At 41.2% G+C, this 20,597-nt stretch overlaps 1 protein-coding gene across 1 annotated transcript; it reads right to left on the reverse strand.

Annotated features, from left to right (window-relative positions):
* Window positions 1–1,222: 1,222 nt before the first annotated feature.
* LOC127762550 (uncharacterized) lies at window positions 1,223–20,488 on the reverse strand. The gene is made up of 19 exons (XM_052287052.1): window positions 18,562–20,488; window positions 18,297–18,440; window positions 17,728–18,141; window positions 17,192–17,293; window positions 16,158–16,328; window positions 15,995–16,074; window positions 15,275–15,306; window positions 9,448–9,540; window positions 9,284–9,349; window positions 8,980–9,150; window positions 7,069–7,200; window positions 5,737–5,876; window positions 4,447–4,533; window positions 4,215–4,337; window positions 3,881–4,030; window positions 3,097–3,198; window positions 2,284–2,454; window positions 2,119–2,198; window positions 1,223–1,870 (listed from the first exon to the last, which is right to left on the reverse strand). The coding sequence occupies exons 1-19, from the start codon at window positions 19,573–19,575 to the stop codon at window positions 1,786–1,788; spliced, it is 3,357 nt and encodes a 1,118-aa protein (XP_052143012.1). The 5' UTR covers window positions 19,576–20,488; the 3' UTR covers window positions 1,223–1,785.
* Between the last annotated feature and the right edge of the window lie 109 nt (window positions 20,489–20,597).

Below are 20,597 nucleotides of genomic sequence, written 5' to 3' on the forward strand. Positions count from 1 at the left end.
CCGGCGTCGAGTGTTGGCGGTGCCGGTGCCCAGGCTGACGGCGGGGTGATGCCAACCAAGTGTTCGACGAAATGACTACAAGGGATGTGGTGGTGTGGAGCTAACAAGTCTAGCAAACACTTTCAAACCCACCTTAGCTCCTATACGAGCTAGCTTCCACTGGAGTTAGAATTTAGAGTTGGGAGTTGGAGTTTGGAGCTCTACCAAATGGGGCCGTAGCAATCCTATGACTATGAATCCCATCTTAAATTGCTACATATTGGGAGAGTAGTTAGAGTGTTTTTGGGACTTTTAAAAATAAAATCAAATAGTTTTATTTCCACATATGAGCAAACACCAGCACACTAGAAAAATATATACTTCCATCCATGTATAACATTGTTGACTTTTAACAAACATTTAACCATAAATTTATTTATTTATTTATAAATATGTAAAATATAAGTCATGTTTATCCTACCTTTAATAGTAAAACAAATTAGAAGAAAATAAGCAAATATAAGTTAGGTTTAAACTGCCTTTAATAGTGAATTCTTAGAGTACTATTATTCAAATTTTTGTGTGAATATTAAAATATATATAAGTTAAATTACCTTTAATAGTAAAACAAATCAGAACAAAATAAATAAATTACATAAATTTTTAATAGTAAGACGAAATGGTCAAAAGAGTCGATGGTGTTATACGTTAAGTTAGATACCGGAGGAAGGGATATTAGGGTTTAGGGTGGCAAGTTATACAGAGGTTTTTTTGCCCACAGCAAGACAGTTTATTTTGAGAGCAAGTTCCAAAAGGGTTCATTTTCTTAAATTTTATTTGAAAAAAGGTTCAAGAAAATGTGACTACGGCTCTTCGAAATGATCCGTATATATAGTCACCTAATCACTATATGGATCTGCTCGTTTTTATAGTTCAGTTGTGCATAACCTAGAGGTCAACCAATATTTATGCATACTAAAATCTTCGTGCGGCAATATGCAAATATATTCATGTTGGAATGTCTCTCTTGATCCTCTCTACCGGTCTACTCTCGTCTCGGCTTACGAATAACTGTTGATAGAACCATGTATACAGCCGGTCTACTCTCGTCTCGGCTTACAAATAACATGTATACAGCCGGTCTACTCTCGTCTCGGCTTACAAATAACTGTCGATAGAACCATGTATACAGCGTCTCGGCTTACGAATAACTGTGTACACAGCCAGGCTGTAACCTACCTTGTCGATTGCTTTTTCAGGAAACTGAAACTGGCCGGTTTGCCGATTTTGATTTTATACCATGTAAAGCGACGATCACCAGTTTTCCGGAACCATACAAGTGAGGTGAGCGCACGCTGCGAAACGAAACGATCATTTGATTGAGGAGCCGCACGTCAGGCTATACAACGTCAAGATTAAAGAAGGTAGTAACACAGAATGTACAAAGGTGCCTGTCTGCCCGTATTAGTTCAGGATCTAAACCGGAGTCTTCCTGTGAGCCAGCGTACTTCCTCCGTTTCACAATGTAAGTCATTCTACCATTTTTCACATTCATATTGATGCTAATGAATCTAAATAGATATATATGTCTAGATTTATTAGCATCAATATAAATGTGGAAAATGCTAGAATGACTTACATTGTGAAACGGAGGGAGTACCTTACCTCCGAGGCAACCCACCGACTTTCTTCAGAGACGAAACTTTGGTAAGAGTTGTTGAGCTTGTTCAGTTGTTTAGGAACTATTTACAAGACCAGGTGGGGTATTTCACAAAACGGCCTTTGCAACAGCGCTACGCTGGCAGATTATCTTATGATTTTCTTCTGAGAAGATGGCAATCCAATACCCACTTTGGCAGCATGAGATATCTTCAAGGATTCGAAAGATTTCCTGCATCAGAGTTATGATAATCACTATGGTGTAATGGAATGTTAATGCATGGTCTGTGTTCTTGAGGACCTAAATAGGAGAACAGTCATATAGAGATAACAAGGTTTTACCCAAAAAATATTAGGCAGCTGCCATATGTATGTTTAAAAACGATATTTTGTTGTGGATTTTGTTCTCTTTTTGAGCAAATTTACCCGTTGTGAACTAGAACTTTCAACAATCAATGTAAAGAAAGATAAGTATGCTACCTTAATGCTTCTGCAATCTCATCACTTGCTGGATCCAATTTGAGTCCATCAAAAAACGCATCACATGCCTTTTCAAAGTCCTGAATACAGAGGGTCCAGAAGCATTTCGTCAATACATGCTGGCAAATATGGGGGTAGCAAGACAATATGTACTGGAATATTCACCTTCAGTAACATTTGAGCAGCACCTTCCAGATAGCATGCCTTCGACCAGTCAGAATGCATCAACCTGCAAATTTGAGCATCCTGCAATGCATTGACCCCTGCACCCATCTTAAGCCAGCAAAGGCTCCTATTTGAGAATAGGGTTGCATCATGCGGGCAGATATCTGTTAGCTACAACAACAAACCAAATCGACAATCACCACATTTGTTAATTGCTACCACTTGCATATCATACAAAAATTCCCACTTGCATGCAATGTTTCCATGTTAGGCTGCTTAGCCAGATGTGGCTATCTGATATTTAATTTCCAACTCAATAGTGTGCAGATCTGTAGACATATCCATCCAAACCACATAGATTTCTTCCAAAATCCATACCATTAGAATGGTCTACTTGTTTCAGATTTTTTTTACAAGAGGTACAGTTTGGTGTGATAATAATTGAGGTTTTGTACCAAATCTAGATGACCTCTATTGAGATTTTATAGGAGTGTTGACAAGATCATTTATGTACCACATTTCATATAGGAAATGCAGAACAAGAAGTAACCACTGAATCATTATAACGATGACAGTTCTCATTAGCAGCCCATGCAGGAGAGCAGAACATTGATTTCTCCACATGAATGTGAATTTATTAACACAAAGAACTGTAAACCGAAGCAGCAAAGGAACATACAAATAGAGGCACTGTACTAATATCTAATTCATGATAGGGACTCAAAATGATGCATAAACATATATTATGAACTGACAGTATCGAAATGATTAATCATTTTATGAGTAGTACAAGAACATAGTGCGATAAAATACCCTAGTATAGAGCTTCATTGCAGTAATGTAATCTTGTCTCCTGTATGCCTCACTTGCTGCTAACTTCATATCAGCTGGACTCATTTTGTACATAGGGTCATCCTGGAATGTTGAAACAGGTTATTTGTCATAGACTAAGGGGGTGAGGGCATGCCACATGAGTGTGATGAAGACAATAGTTACACAGATTTGTTTGAGAAAGATATGAAAAGAATACCACATGGATCATGGATGTGAAGATAATAATTAGGAGACTGGAAACTGTAACGTTTCCAGTTTTGCACCCAACATGTTCACATAAAACCTAATGATTTCTGTGTATAGAATGAAGCTGAGAAAAAAAAAATCCAAAACTTAAACTGAACTGTTTAGACCAAAAAAAAAAAAAAAAAACTGATCTGCACAATTTATACCCAAACTAGATGAGTACAGATAGCGCGGCTTTGTTTGGTTCCAACAAAACCAAGAGTTCGTGATACACCATACCACCCTTGCCAAAAAGAGAAGGCAGAATGAAAAGGCACCACTTAAAGTAGCAAGCAATTGATAAGGCAGAACAAATAAATATTGAGATATATCAAATTGACATTCTTTTCTATTATTGTTACTAGACCCTTGCATCCAAAAAGAATATTCTACATCATTTTCAGTCAACCAATTGTGATGCATCCGAATTAGTGGAAATGGAATTGTGTGCATGCATTGGAGAAATCTTAAGAGTAGGAAATATCCTAATGCAAATGATAAACTTATTAGAATATGGCAATGATGCTTCAGATCATACCTCCACCGATGGACACGATTTCACATAACTAATTACCCCATCAACACTCCAGTCACACACAGATGGAATACGAGAAGTTACGGGAAGTAAGATCTCAACATCTTTCCTCATATTGTTATATGCAGCGAGTTCTATTGGAAGGTGGCCGAACTGTTAAGAATAAAACAAAGAAAAAAAATTAGCTATAGCATTTGCAAAGGCTATGCCAATTAATTCTAATATCAAACATTACAGTGCAAATTAGGGATAGTACCAGAGAAATGAAATTATGCCTCACAACACCTTCATTGTGAATAACATGCACGTGGTAGCTAAATCGAAAAGAAAAACTTACTTCATCTGGAACATTAGGATCTGCACCAGCCTCCAGTAAGCACTTATAGAAGTCAGTTTGCCCGTTGTTTGCAGCAGTTATTAAGGGAGTTACCGTACCAACACCCTTCACATCAGCACCAGCCTGATACAGAAAATATTGTAGGTGCATCATCTAAATAAGAATGCCATGATTTGTATAAATTTTGGAATTGAAGTATTCATCCTACTCAAAAGTTCACAACATCCAATACCTTAAGCAGAAGCACAACACATTTCAGCGAGCCAGCATTGAGAGCCATGATGAGAGGTGTAAACACAGGTTTGAGTAGCTTGTTAAACTGAGAAGAAACATTGAAAAACACTATGATTAAATGATGGTAAGTTGGCAGACTTTTTTTTTTTTGGTCGAGAGTTGAGGGGTGAAAGGATTGGTAGTGGCAAGTCCAGAATGTTTCATACTCCATGTAAGCTCCACTTAGTATTAAGGTATTCAACAAAAATGATCTGGTCCCTGTTTTTAATGGTGCACCAGTAAAGTTTCAAGCTAAATACATGATAAGAACACTTTTATGCGATGAATCGCTTTTGAAATAGGCTTATTACAGTCCTGGGCCAAAGATAGACAATATCCCAAGCATGGACTCGATTATTTTTTTACAGTCCACATCTGAATTCACACCATGCCACATTCTGCATGCCCAATCAGTGGTAAAACTCTATGTTCAGGCGGAGTCAAGACTAAATTTAACCAAGCGTAGCACTATAATTAAAAGAATACTAATTATAAAAGAATATTGGTTTAAGTCGTTAAGAATACAGGATATGTTCCTTTTGTTTCCTTTTAAGGATTCTAATCAAAGAGGTAGTGCGACTTTTCTTCGTGGGTCATCATTTAGTGTCAATCCATCATTACAATTTTTTACCATCTCAAGTACTCTATGCAGACCTCCCAAAAAAAAATGTACTCTATGCAGACAACGAAAAACAAGAAATTAGGCAATGACTGGATAGACCTTATTAATGGTCTCTGTCAGTGAGACCATAGTTGCAGCCCCTTGTTATTTTCTTCACCAATTAAAACATTACCATTCCTAATGTACTGACCACTTATAAGTTGCGTTTTCTTTTCAGTTCCCCCTCCCCTCTCCTTATATATATGGACAATTGAACGCGAACAAGTTTCCTAGCAATTTGCATTGGGTTCAAATCATTGTACATACTTCTGAACATTCCTTAGTATTTCCAGGCTATTGGCATTTGGTGTTTTGTTATATATGAAATGGATCAAGAAAAAAGTTATATTCAGAACAAATCAGTTTTCACTGCCAAACAAAGCATGTTTCATAATTGACCAAACTAACATTGTCCACAAACAGTTTTGGTCAGCATGGAAAGTCAGTTTTTGAGTACACCTACCAAGAGAATCAACCGAAGTCGCATGAATAAAAGATGCCACGAGAGAGAAGTAATGGGAAATAATCTAGTAGCTTTGACTATTATTCTGAACATTAGTAGCAAGCATAGAAAAACATCTAACATACATCTGCATGGTGGTCCAACAAAATCTTCATCACACCATCCTGCTGGCAGAAAGCAGAAAGATGCAGTGGTGTCCCATGAGAAGAAAATGAGTCAACATGAGCACCTCTTGAGAGTAAGATTTTTGCTATTTCACACTCTCCTGAAACCAGAAATATATATGTAATAGATAATTAGATATTATATACATACAGAACAATCCATAATATCCAACAATTTATTTGCATAATACAACTATCCAGAACATGCTAGAGACAATTATCACCGGTAGGTTCCCATCGAACATCCACACACAGCTGGAGTGAAATACATGAGTGCTGGAGATATTTGATCAGGCGGAGATAGAATATACAATTAATACATCTACATCTTTGAACATTTAACAAATTTTGTACAGGAGTAGAACCCATGATCTAACAGTGGAGGGCCCACTAGTTCTTTAATGTATCTAAACATTGCAATATGTGAAAAGGGGACAAGATCATTTAGTGTGTACATGTAAACCATCTTTGGACTCCAATATGTTGATATGCTCTCATGCCCAACATCAGAGTGGGAAACATATTCACTTCGTAAGTTAGCTCAGGAGATAATATAATGCACACATGGAGGACAAACCCCAAAGATGCAATTACACCATATTGATGCAATTACATAACAGTGTCACTCATTTATAGATGCATTAGCAACCATGTCAGTTTAAATAATAACTGAAACCAAATTGATTATTTTGCATGATAGGGACATGCTAAATTAGTTCTGGACATTTATATATGTTGAATTGATTACAGTACTCGGTAGAGTACAAGTTTTAAACCTTTCGTCAAATTCAGAGCAGAGAAACATAAATCACAATACTACATATACTTCTTCTGTTTCACAATGTAAGTCATTTTAGCATTTCCCACATTCATATTGATGTTAATGAATTTAAATAGATATATATGTCTAGATTCATTAACATCAATATGAATGTGGGAAATGCTAGAATGACTTACATTGTGAAACGGAGGGAGTACAATACATAGCATCATAGTATAAGTATTGGCTTTTTAATTTCAAACAACACTGACTGAACAACTAAGTACTAACACAAAATAAATATGGTAGCTCTGCACGGTTGAATGAACACTGTCCTATCCATGAAATGTTGATAACATATTTTCAGACTTGAATGACCACAATTAAACAACTTGTTCTTGTCCAGCAAGATATCTCACAATCTGTTGCAAATTTCATTATCTACAACCCTCCGGTATAGAAACAAAACTCTTAAAGCAGTGTCCTGCATGCATATGATAATAGATATGTATTCAATGTGCATATAAGTGGACCTTTAATAGCTGCCACATGGAGAGGTGTATATCCTTTATTATCAGGCTTATCTGGATTGGAACCATGGTCAAGAAGATACTTCACACCATCGATGGAACGACCACGAACTGCATAAGCCAGAGGTGTATCGCCTACAGAAAGCATCAAAAGAAGTTTAACAAAACAGAGACTCATACAAAAAACAACAGAAAATGCATGCTAAGGTTTTTGCTAAGCCCTCAAGAGAATGTTTTTATATACCTAATTAAATATGTTCCAGTCTCTAAATACACATCATAAGTATATACACCAATCCAATGTAGCGTGGCTTCAACTCGTTGGTTAGTATTGGGGCCTGGATGACTTGGAAACACTGTAACGATTATGTGTTCAACGGTGCGCAGCCAAATGTTCAAAGGGTCTTGTATCTAGCCAGTAAAGAAGCTTAACTATGGAGTTTGGTCGGCGCTAGAAGTCTGGTGCAGCTAGCTGCAGGTTAATCCTTACGCTAGGGAGTTTTGGGATGTATGTGCCCTGTATATGTGGGGTGTGTGTGTGTGTTGTTTTATGAAATCTTCTCTCTTAATGCAATGATATGCAACTCCCCTGCGTATCCGAGAAAAAACTATCTACACTTGACAATTGCACATTCAGATTTACAGGAGAATGTAAGATATCAGTTTCCTTCAGTACATCAAAATATCCTGGACTCCTGGTGCCTATAAACACTTCATTAATTTGATGAGTATCATCAGCACAAATTATATTGTGGGATGTCCAGCTCAATAAGAATAAATAAACTTAAAACAGTAGGAAAACAAGGATAGAGTTGCCTATGTGCAGATAATCACACAGTCCATGTATAATTCACCCTAGGCAAGGTGCATGTTTTTGTGAGGCAATATTATGTTAATATGTTTCTTTTTTTTTAATATCAAACAAGAAGATATTACCAACTGAACAATCAGATAACCAGTTGTGGTTGGCACAGAAGAAATCAAAAGGTTATTGTCGAGTTAAAACCCAAAATCATAATCAAGAAGTTGCCAGTTGCCACTAAACCTAAAGCAAGCTATTTCTGATGGTACAGTGCACACAGACAAAAATGTGATAAGCTGCATTCCTTGAAAGGTCTTTGTATATAGAAAGAAGTGTATAGAATGATAGAAGTTCCTTTCTGAGGTAAATTGATGAAAATTAGCAGCAATGGTTTTTCCAATGAAGTGGTTCTGCATTAAAATAGTAAAATATGTCATGATGGATTGATGGTAGCCTGGTACAAATGAAAATCATAAACATTAGCATGATTTTACAGCATGAGGTTGTGTCATGTACGTTTCCTAGTAAGGGCCTAGTTTTACATAGTTTAATTTTTAAATTTCTCAGAAGATAAATATAGGGACTGAAATGGAATTCACATTCAGCATATAAGCTGAGTTTACCAAGTAGTCCTTGTGTAATATTTTAGTTATGGCTAATCGAGAGCAGCTTCTACCAAAGTTGTAAAATATGTATGCCAAAATAGGAGAGACACCAACATGAAAACCATTACTCTACATGGCTGTTCATCATGCATATCATATTAAGTCCAATTCGTTGGGCATTTACATGCATGCAAGTGATTGATGTTCATTTCAATACTAGAGAATAATTAACCAAATATTTCAATATCTGTGCACAATCCCATTCCCATCTAGAGGAAAACAAAACCGACAGCATGAAGCAATCGTAATCCTCAACGAGGTAATCCACATCAGTCATCACAATAAAGCATGCCATGAACAAAGCACACAGAAAAAAAAAACTCAACTGATGATGCCATCGTGCGTGCTGTGAAATCCAACAGGCCCAAAAATTCACCCAGGTGCTACAGAACGACTAGATAAACCTAGGGTATCGCACGAGGAGTCAGCGGCGGAGAGATGGGTAACCTGAATCGTCGGCGGCGTCGACGTCCACCTGGAGCTCCTCGACCAGGTACGAGCACACCGCGAGCATCCCGCGGCCGGAGGCGACGTGCAGCGCCCCGGCGCCCCGGTCCCTCACCCCCTCCACCGTCTCCCGGAGGCGGCCCTTCCCGCCGTCCAGCTTGCCCGCGATCCCTGCGCGCGCGACGACGACGACGACGGCATCGATCAATCGGAGAGACCGATCAGCCCCGGCCCCCCGGTAGCTCAACCAAACGCAAAACCGACAAGCAGCAGGAGAAGACGGGAGGGGAGTAGCTTGGCTTACTCTTGAAGGCGGCGAGGTCGCCGTCCGCCGCCGCCTGGAGGAGCCGCCGCGTCGGCGCCCGGGGATCTGCGCGAGAGGCCGAGTAAGGTGGCTAGGAATCGGGTGCTAGTGCTAGCCGAGCGGAGCGGAGATAGGGTTGGGGGGGGATCGAATCGATCGCTTACCGCTGGGGAGAGGCGGCGCCATGGCTGGGCTCCCGGAACGTGGAATGATGGCGGAGTGGAGTGGTAATGCTAATGCTAGCGAGAGGAGGTCCTCTGCCTAGGGTCTATGTATATGTAGGCGCACGGCGGGGAGGGGGAGGGGGAGGGGGAGGAGGAGGAGTCGCGTTGGGCTTCGGGACATCGGGTCGGTGGGGGGACGGGTGGGGGAGTTCAATCTGCGTGCGCCGACCGACCGAATTGGCTCGGGCACACAGGGGGGAGCGTACAGGTGGAGTGCAGTGTGGTTTGGGGCTTTGGGCGTTTGGAGTTGGACTGCCCGGCCGTGTTGTGGAGTGTGGTGGAGTCGTCGACGAACTCGGGTGCCAACAAGGGGTGTTAATAAAAGTTTTTTTCTTTATTTGTGAGTGGAATTTTTTCTTTCTTTTTTTAGTGGATTATTTTCTTTGTAAGACAGTTCAAACGTACACATTCTTGTGTATCAAGTTTCATTAGCCTATATGACATTTTAAATAGAGTTAAACTCAAATAAAACATGCATTGATAATGGGACAATATAAACAGGAAAGCGATGTAAAAATAATAAAAAGCAAAAGTACGAATTAATTAGTTAATTCATAAAAATGCAAAATAGGAAGGGGTTCAACATGGGGAATAGTCAGGAGATTTTTCAGAACATGCCACTCAATTCGCACCACCTTTAGGATTTGCCATTCAATTCGCAACACTTTCAGAATATATCACTGAGCACGCGAATTGTTTCATTCCGTGGCACTCCGTCTCTCCGAAGTTACACGTCATCGCCCATCCGTATCGCGTCGCCCGTTGCGTCATCTTGCCATTGCCGTCGTGGGGGAGGAAGGCCACCGTTGTGGGGAGGAGGAGCTTGGCTAGCGTTGGGGAGAAAGAGCTCGCCATTCCGGTGCGGGGAGAAAGAGCTCGCCAGCATGTGCGGGGGAGAAGCTTGTCGACGTGGGGAAGAGGACCTCCGCCAGGGCGGGAAGAAGAACTCGTTGGTAGATGTGGGGAGGAGGAGCTTCGCCAGCGCGGGAAGGAAGAGCTCGCCGGCATGTGTGGGGAAGAAGTTTGCCGGCATGGGGAGGAGGAGCTCCGCCGGCGTTGGGGAGGAGCTGGCATGGGGAGAAAGAAGAGCTCGCCGGCATGTGTGGGGAAGAAGTTTGCCGGCATGGGGAGGAGGAGCTCCGCCGGCGTTGGGGAGGAGCTGGCATGGGGAGGAAGAGCTCGCCGGCGTGGGAGATGAACTCGTCAGCGGCGCCCAGATGACTTAGATGAACTTCGTGACAGGGGCAAGCGATGGCGCTCGGCTTCGAAGGGATGGGGTGTCACGGAATGAAACAATTCGCGTGCTCGGTGACATGTTCTTAAAATAATGTTACGAATTGAGTGGCAAATCCTAAAGGTGGTGCGTATTGAGTGGTATATTCTAAAAATTCTCAAAAATCAGATTTAGCCCCCTGGGGGTAACTCCTAAAACAATAGAGAATGCAATTCCATAACTCACTGCCAAGCAATTGATTAAAAGTAATAAACAATATCAATAATCAATAACAACAAATACGGTGAATAATTATAAATACCAGCAATATAAGACCTTAAACGCAAGGTAAATTTTTTTTGACGGAAGACGCAAGGTAAATTTTGATACACGACATTACGACTTCGTGGTGAACACTACACAAAATCATTTTTGAGGAACATCCTTCGTAAATATGGTTATTTGCCAGAAAACACCGTGCTCATTAAATTAGTGTTTTCATGCTAACGAGACAAGAGGAAGCCCACTTAATTTGTTACACGGTTTGACCAAATTGCTACTTCATATTTTGCTTAAGTTCGCTGCATCTGTCTGCTTGTTACAACCCAAGGTTTCCATCCTGAACCCAATGCTCACCTTGTGCTGACGTTGCCGCCACCGCCACCACTCTCTTCGTCGCACCGACCAACCCTGTTGTCGAGATGCAAGGCTGAGCTCATGTTTCGTGGGAGACTAACCTGCAGTCATGGAATCTGTGATAGAGCCGGTGCATCTAAAATGGTTGCTCAAATGGTAAGTTCGATTTTCCGTGATTCTACACATGAAGGCGATTTGGTCACGTCATGTAACAAAGTGGGCATCTCTCTCGTCTGGTCAGCATGAGGGGTATATATGTTTTCCTTTTCCTTTTTGAAAAATCCAGGGGTTTAGACACGGAATCTATCTATCTATTATATTATTAAAGGAATAGAAAAATAAGCCTCCACGTTTGCTCTTATAGCCTAGAAATTCTCACATTAATCGGAGAAAAAGAAAAAGCAGAGTCCATATAGAAATACATTATTAAAGGAATAGAAAAAGGAGCCTCCACGTTCGCTCTCATAGCCTAGAAATTCTCACATTAATCGGAGAAAAAGAAAAAGCAGAGTCCATATAGAAATACAATTTAGAAATAGCTGAAATTCAGAATTAAAAAATAAGGAATATTAGAAAAGGAGACTAGAGTAAATATAGAAATACAATTTAGAAATAGCTGAAATTCGGAATTAAAAAATAAGAAATATTAGAAGAGGAGACTAGAGTCCATATAGAAATACAATTAGGAAATAACTGACATTCGGAATTAAAAATAAGGAATATTAGAAGTAGAGTCCATATAGAAATACAATTAGGAAATAATATAAATTCAGAATTAAAAATAAGGAATATTAGAAGTAGAGTATAGAGTCCATATAGAAATACAATTAAGAAAAAAATAGAAATTCGGAATTAAAAAAATAAGGAATATTAGAAGTAGAGTACAGAGTCCATATAGGAATTTAAAACTAACTAAAATTCAGAATAAACATAATAAAATTAAAAGTAGAGTTTAGAGTCCATATAAAAATACAATTTACAAATAACTAAAATTCAAAACTAAGAAAAACATGGGAAAAAGAGTTTAAAGTCAATATAGGAATACAATTTAGAAGTAACTGAAATTTGAAAATAAAAATTAAAGAATATTGATATATGAGTTTATATAGAAATACAATTTATAAATAGCTGAAATTCGGAATTAAAAAATAAGGAATATTAGAAGAGGAGACTAGAGTCCATATAGAAATACAATTAGGAAATAACTGAAATTCGGAATTAAAAATAAGGAATATTGGAAGTAGAGTATAGAGTCCATATAGAAATACAATTTAGAAATAGTTGAAATTCAGAATTAAAAAAATAAGGAATATTAGAAGATAGTCCATATAAAAATACAATTAGGAAATAACTGAAATTTAGAATTAAAAATAAGGAATGTTGGAAGTAGAGTATAGAGTCCATATAGAAATACAATTAGGAAATAATAGAAATTCGGAATTAAAAATAAGGAAAATTAGAAGTAGTGTGTAGAGTCTATACTAAAATTCGGAATAAGTCCGTATAAAAATAAAATTCACAAATAACTAAAATTTAAAATTAAGAAAAATATGGGAAGAAGAGTTTAAAATCAATATAGGAATACAACTTAGAAGTTTGAAATTTGAAATTAAAAATTAAAGAATATTGAAAGATGAGTTTAGAGTCCACATAGAAATACAATTAGAAATAATAAAAATTCAGAATTAAAAAATAGAAATATTAAAAGACGGGTCTAGAGTCCATATAGGAATATATATAATTTACAAATAACTAAAATTTGATATTAAAAATAATTAATAACTAACACGTATATAAAATACAATATGAATATTACACATTAGTAGTTTCGTAAAGTTATTGCAAAATTTAAAATTATGCTGTCATTTTAATATATTTAAATAATACAATGAGAAAACATATATGTTATTATATGAGAAAAAAATATAATGATGCTAGCTGCGCAATCTGCGTGGGCCACCATGCTAGTTTTCATAATAGGGAAAGATGCACGGAATTTCCAGAGAATACAAGGGCTCTTTTGCAGATTCACAATTTACTCAAGCAACGGAGTTGTTGTAAAATCCAAGGCAAGAGAAATCTTATGTGTAAAATCCAAGGCAAGAGAAATCTTATGCCATTCTATGGAAAAAAAAAACCATCATTTTGAACAGAAGGCCTATTATTTCCTGAAGAAAAGAAAAGGAAGACACTAGACAACTGATATAGAGGAGTTATTAACTAACATTGCTTCGAGGATTATTCGACTATCCAATTAATATTTTGAAATATATTTATGACAAAATTTGCTATGGGACAATTTAAAAAGACCTTGTTGGATAACATCATAAAAATGTGGTTTGCTAGTGGATATTCTAGTTTATTAGTTCTTTGCCATTAGGCACGCATTATTTTATCATTTCTTGCCATTTTAGATAGACAAATGACACAAACGTCCTTGCTAAACTGTATAAAACCGTGCAAAATTTTTCAAAAATTCAAATTATTTTTTAAATTTATTTGAATTTAAGGAGGTTACCGCGGTATTTATATTATCGTACCCCGCGGTAAGCCCGGTAACCGCGCGGTTACTAACGGTAAGGTAAACCCTGGTTGTCCCTAGTCCGAGCAAGGAAGAGGAAAATAAGAGGAAGCACCGTAAACCCTGGTTGTCCCTAGTCCGAGCAAGGAAGAGGAAAATAAGAGGAAGCAACACGACATTGTCAGAGAGGAACAGAGTAAATGAGAGAAATGAGGTGAAGGGCATTTTTGGTCATTTAGCAAAGTTTCTCTCTTTAAAATGGCAATGAATGGTAAAATAATATGCACGGTGTCTGATACCAAAGAACCAAGAAATTAGTGTCCACTGGTAAACCCACATTTTTGTGTTACCAAGCCTCTGTTTGAAAGCTCCTTTAGGGCTACTTTTTTTTTTTTTGCCGCATGTGAAATGAGAAATGCCATTACCATTAATTAATATTCTTTTTGGCATAGCTCTGTGTATTATTAGTTCCACAAATATATAAATATATGATACTAGATTTACAATCACGTTGATAACATTCAAATAAATTATTTTATACCAAATAAAACCTAAGTAATGAGAAAATTCTTTATGTACCCTAATAGTTTGCCCAATCCTTTTTATACCCCTAAATTTTACTCATTCCATTATATACCTCCCTCTTTCCGTTAGTTGATTGTAAATATTTTATTAATAAATCCATTTTACCCTTTGGTATAAAAAAATAAATTTATTTATGGAATATACAAGTCTGTTGTATGAGATTTCTAATAACATATGTATTAGAATATTTTTAATATTTTAAAAAGTGAAGGATGTATATAGCAGAAGGATGCAATCCGCAGAATCATCAGAACCTAGCTTCTCTGTAGCACAAAATGCACAGAGTTTAATGCCACCTGGAGAACATCCACAGGTACGAGTGTATAGTAGTAGCACAGTATCAGCAGCTATGCCAGAGATATTTAACCATTTGCCACATTTAGATGTGCAATTAACTTTTTACCACTGGACCCACATGTCATAGATACATGTGGACCCATATGTCATTGAGATAGGGGTGGCAAATAGTGATTTGCCAAATCTAAAAGTGGCAAATAGTTAAAACCCCCGCTATGCCATCCCAATGCAGCATTGCACACACTGCCACCCCAAACAGCAGTTATAGACACGAATCACCGTGATGTTCATCAGTCACCACCCCGGTTAGCTACTTTGCTTCAATTATAAAAAGGAGATAAACCATTCTGGTTCTGGGTATCGAAGTCTCCGGGCAAAATGTGAGAACACCTGTGGACTCAGGGAACCAGAGGCTCTTTGCAAAAAGTGAGACGCCTTGGACAAAACGTGTAGGAGAGGACCAGGGCGCCTTGCCCACCTTGCAAACACCCATGCTGTTCACCTAGCCTCCGTACTTGCAGATGCCTTCAAGGACGCCAGAGCTTCCCTGCATGTTTCAAGAACTATGAGAGAAGATGCGATAATTTACGATGGTTTTGTCCATCGATAGATGCAGCAGGCAGAACTTTTGTTCCATTATTTAAAAACGAACTATGAGAAAACAAGTACGATAGCTTCAAAACTCGTAATTCCTCTAGCACGGGTGAATGCACTATGCCAATACCTTGATGAGAAATGCAATGCACACCTCCTCTTTAGTTTACAATTTACGTTAGGAAATTCATTGGCGGGAAGATTCCATACTCCCATGTAACCATTGTGCCTAGTGGATAGTGCTGATCAAAGAGCAAGTTTTGGTACAGCAAGATATGGATGGCATCACCGCTAAAGCAAAAGTCCTAACAATCTCCCAAAAACAGAATGGAATTTAAATAATATTCATACCCCACAAGTTTTCAAGGCATAAGTTTATGCTAAACCTAACTACAAGAAGCCAAAGGCCCTGTTCATTAAACTTCACCGGACTATTGCCATGGATATTTGCTCCACACCTCTAAAGATTCATTTTCTAAAAAAAAAACCTTTAGTTCCTAGGTAGTATTTGTTAAAGTTTATTTCTCAAAATATTTACAATTAATCCCAACAGTGAAGTAGATAATCCACAGCATTAATCCACCAAATAATCTGTTTCAAACAGAGAGCCGTAGTGTGGCCGAAATAGACAGAAAGGATACCGTAATGCATCCTCCATCTCAGAGTTCCCTGGATCCAACTTGAATCCATCGTAAAGTGTTTCGCAAGCACTCTCATAGTCCTGATGATACAGTGCCAAGTAAATAAGCAAATAATAATTTTCAGCACAAAACCAAAAGATAGATAATTGCATCATCTATTAACCTTCAGTAGCATCAGAGCAGCACCCTGTCGGTAGTAGGCCTTCAGCCAGTCAGGCCGCAATTTCCTGCATTCATAAGCATCCAACAAAGCCTTGTGTCCATCACCCATGTGATGCCAGCAAAGGCTTCTATTTGAGAACAAGGTTGCATCATCAGGGTAAAGGTCCACTGCCTACATTGAATAAGGAAAAGCATGAGTTAGCAGATTTACTGAGAACATAAGAACAGTTATGAATCTAACACCTAGAAACAAGAAACTTGCACATCGCCACACTACTATTACACTAGTAGTCTAGTATACAGAAACTGGTTGAGCAAACTAGACAACAAAACTAGAAAATATGCGTGCGTGCTCAACAAATGCTGGTTGAGCACACACGCACGCATATTTTCTAGTTTTGTTGTCTAGTTTGCTCAACCAGTTTCTCTATACTAGTGTAATAGTAGTGTGGCGATGTGCGTGCGTGCGTGCATGCTATGTTTCAGTCACTACTCACAAGCCAAGCAACTCCACAAAAGCTCTACTGTAGTTTGTTTCATGGCATAGGAGTGACAACAAGAGCACTGAGAAAGTGAGTCTCCTAGAACAATTGCGCTACTCTCATCATGCACATATTCTCTCTTTCCGTTATGATAAACAGGTACACCTCAACAAAGCCTATGTGAAAATAGTATAGGAAATGCACCACATAACTGAAAGAGGAAATAAGATATCTAGGACATGGCACTCTATAGGTATGGTCCAAAGCCCCAAGTTTTTGGTAATACCCCTTGTAGCAACATTGCCAAATCTTTGGTTTGGCTGTTTTGGGAACACAAAAAAATAGCTCCTATGTACATTGAGTTGGATTTTTTTTTTACCCAGCGACAGTAAATTTTGTACATTGAGATTTTTTTTTTCTAAAAGAATACTTCAGATTAACTTGTTTGCATGCGAGAATAAGCAAAGCCAGGTCATAATCTCTGTACAATGTATGAAAGTACAAGTTCAAAATAGAGATGAACAAAATGAGGAAACTTGGTGTTCTGAAGTACCTGACTGTAGAATCCTGTTGCAGAAAGATAATCCTTTTTCTCGACCGCCTTATTACCCAGTGACTTTAACTCTGTTGCTTTCCTTTTACTGACAGGCTCACCCTAAACCATCAATTATATCAACGGATAAGTGCTATGCAGGAAAAGTCATAACAATAAGCAACCATCTAAATTCATGCATTGGAAATTCAAGCAACTCTGTATCACTCCAAGAAGCATCAAACCCAACAAATTACAAGAAATTGTGCAAGCTAAAACCTGGCAATAGGGGTGGAAGTAACATCAACTGCAAATGTCACTTGTGTGCTCATTAACATAGCAGCATCCGAGAGAAATACAGTCTTTTGCATCAGTAGAATCAAACAGTGCCGAACTAATTAGAGCAATATATCACGGTTGCTTAGTACTAGAAACCTGAGCAAATCCCTCAAAAAACATTGCCATGCCAACAATCTGAAACTGACAGTGTCTTGCACTACTCGTCTACTAAAACACTCAGAAAATTAGTTACACTGACCACTTCAACGTGGACTTACCAGGGATGCTTGATCGTAGCCATAATCGAAAGGGTCACTCCAATCAAAATTGAATGCAAATCGGAAGCTCCAAGCTGGAGTTCCAACCTGAGAATGAGGGTTCTCGAAGGCTACCAGCTTACTCCCTTCGCTGGCCCATTTCGCGGAAGCCATGAGGGTCTCCATCTGAGCCTGCGTATCTCCTTGACAGCCCGACGAGCAGAAGCATCCATTGGTCACCACGACGACCATCCTCTCCAGCTTCCGCGCACGCTCCGCGACGAACTTGAGGAACGTGAGCTCGCTCTTTGTTCCGCGGAACTCGCGCATGATCACCTTCTTGATGTGGTGCTGGACACACTCGATCGGGCCGGCATCCTGCCAGAACTTGAGATTGAGCTTGCTCTTGCCGGTTGGCTCATCTTCAACTGCAGACTGCAAATTAAACCAACCAGTTAGTCAGTATGTCAGTCACTCACATGTTCAGGTAGATATAGAGAACAAATGGTTTGATCATGCTTTGCCAGATAGGAGTAGTAGCTACTCATTACTGATGGGAAACACCAAATGAAGCAACCAGTATATTTTACATGGATATGGAGAGTCTCGACATTGGGGAAGCATTTGAGGAAGCTTGGAAGCATTCTGGCTTCATTGCGGACTGTGAATTTCACCTCTAGTGCCAAGATCTTGACACTCCGGACAACAGTGCTTGGGCTCAATTTCATCCCCGCCTGCAAATGCGAAGCAAATTACACTAATTGTGTCACATTTGCACGGGAGGAACAGGTCACGATCGAAATCGTATGTGACATTTGGTGGTTGGGATCAAGATCCAGCAATCAAATTATGAACCTGGATGATGGTGTTGCCGATCTCCAGCTCGTGCATTCCAGGCTCCATGAATCCCAGCGACCGCAGCTTGGGCGCATTGCGGATCTTGACCATGGAGGAGAGGCAGCTCCGGTGCTTGCTCGTCATCCAGAGCATGAGCCGCTCCAGGCGCGGCGCGTCCACCACGTCGACGTAGTTGACGACGGTCAGGCAGACCTGCAAGATGCGGAGGCTGCGGCTGGCGAGGCGGACGCGGGCGCCGTCTTGGCACGTGATGATGGCGAGCTTCTCCAGGGCGGGGCTCCTGTCGAGCAGGAAGGCGAGGTCCCGGTCCTCCATGACGACGCAGGAGAGCACCATCTCACGGAGGTGGGGGAAGGCGGCGCCGCGCGGGACGGCGCGGGTGTCCGGGAGGCGCCAGACGCCGACGTGGAGGCGGGTGAGGGAGGAGCAGGCGAAGAGCGCGGCCGGGAGGCGGAGGTCGAGCGGCCACGGGCGGTTGACAAACACTAGCTCCTGGACGCCCTTGGCGGCGAGGGCCTCGAGCCAGCGCGCGACCTCGCCCCGGTGCGCCTCCATGGAGGTGGTGGTGAGGTGCGCGCAGCGGAAGGGGCCCGGGTGCGCGGCGAGGACGCGGGACACGGCGGCAACGACGCCGCCGCCGCCGCGTCTCTCCGGTGCGAGGTGGGCGTCGACGAGCGCCAGGGGCACCGAGCACCAGACGCCGCGCCAGCGCGTGGACAGCGCGGCGGTGCGCGCGCCGTCCCTGGCGGGGAGGCGGGACACGACGTCGCGGAGGAGCTCGTCGGGGAGGCGGCTGATGCGGTCGACGCCGTCGGCGGGGGCGCGCGCGGCGGCGGCGGGGGCGAGGCGCGGGAGGGTGGAGACGGGCGGGTCCGGGATGGAGTCCCCCACGAGGACCCGCATCAGCTCCATGCCGACCTCCAGCATCTCCGGCGGCAGGCCGCCGCGCTGCATGGAGGATCGCATGTGGTCCATGCTGACGCCGACGAGGGCCTCCTTGCCGAGCTCCATGGTGGCCGGCGGCGGCGGCGGCGCGCGGGAGGGAGGGAGGGAGGAGGACGCGAGGGTTTGGGGAGTGGAGTGGAGTCGTGTGGCGTGGGAGTCCGGAGTGGAGTGGGAGGTGGAGTACTAGCGAAGTGGCGTGAGAGCGAGAGCGACTACTCCTGTTGTAAGGGTTATGTCTTGTATTGTCGTTTTGTGTTGATGGGCCAAATGTCCGAACCGTGTCGCTCTAGGGCCCATCCAGAGGTAATAAATTAGTAGTACGCCATAAGTGGATGTATTTAAGTACAATATATATATATATATATATATATATATATATATAGATTCATTAGCATCAATATAAAAGTGTGAAATACTATAATTACTTACATTGTAAACCGAGGGAGTATTTAATAGCAATCCTAATTAACGCGTGCTCGCTAGGGAGGAACGTCGCACGCAGTTTTCGACCACATGATGACAAGCTATAGTTAGGGTTAGAACTTCGAGAGTGTGGCGGAGGGAAAGTGGCATTAGAGAGGGGTAAGTGGGGGATCGGGCTTAGAGGAAGGGCTTGTGAGGCGGCGGACCGGCGTTGGGTGGCAAACAAGGGCGAGCAATGCGGTGGCACTGTCGCGGAGCCAGGGGGGTCAGCAACCGGTGGAGGGCTGGTGTTGGTGGCAGGGTAAAGCGAGGGGAAGGGAAAGGGGAGGAGGCTGTGCCGGGCAGGGGTGTGGCGACACGTTGATTCCTTTTGATGCTGGCTAGCCAAAGCTAAAGATCTCGTTGGTGAGGCTAGGACGATGACACAGTGGGGATCAGCGTCGAAAAAGAAGGCTAACCTGGTTGCCGAAGAAAGCTTACTAGAGGGAGAAGGGAGCTCGCCGGAGAGAGGTCTTCATTGTCGGTCACCAGCGAGTAAGCAAAAAGAAAGAGATAATGTGGAGAGAGAGGGGAGGGGGGAGATGGGAGAGACGTGTGCGTGTAGAGAGAGGTGCGGCGTGCAGGCACGTGGGGAGAGAGGAGGGCGGGCGTGACTCAGCTTCCTA

This window comes from Oryza glaberrima, chromosome 2 (genome assembly GCF_000147395.1).
Source record: "Oryza glaberrima chromosome 2, OglaRS2, whole genome shotgun sequence".
Classification (NCBI taxonomy): domain Eukaryota; kingdom Viridiplantae; phylum Streptophyta; class Magnoliopsida; order Poales; family Poaceae; genus Oryza; species Oryza glaberrima.

What these genes read in the sequence shown, in the direction of transcription:
- LOC127762550 (XM_052287052.1), bottom strand. Translation starts at nt 19,575, where the DNA reads ATGGAGCTCGGCAAGGAGGCCCTCGTCGGCGTCAGCATGGACCACATG. An exon ending in CGACCTCGCCGCCTTCAAGA is followed by an intron (nt 9,151 to 9,283) that starts GTAAGCCAAGCT and finishes TCGCGCGCGCAG; the next exon opens with GGATCGCGGGCAAGCTGGAC. An exon ending in ATCCTAATGTTCCAGATGAA is followed by an intron (nt 4,031 to 4,214) that starts GTAAGTTTTTCT and finishes TATTCTTAACAG; the next exon opens with TTCGGCCACCTTCCAATAGA.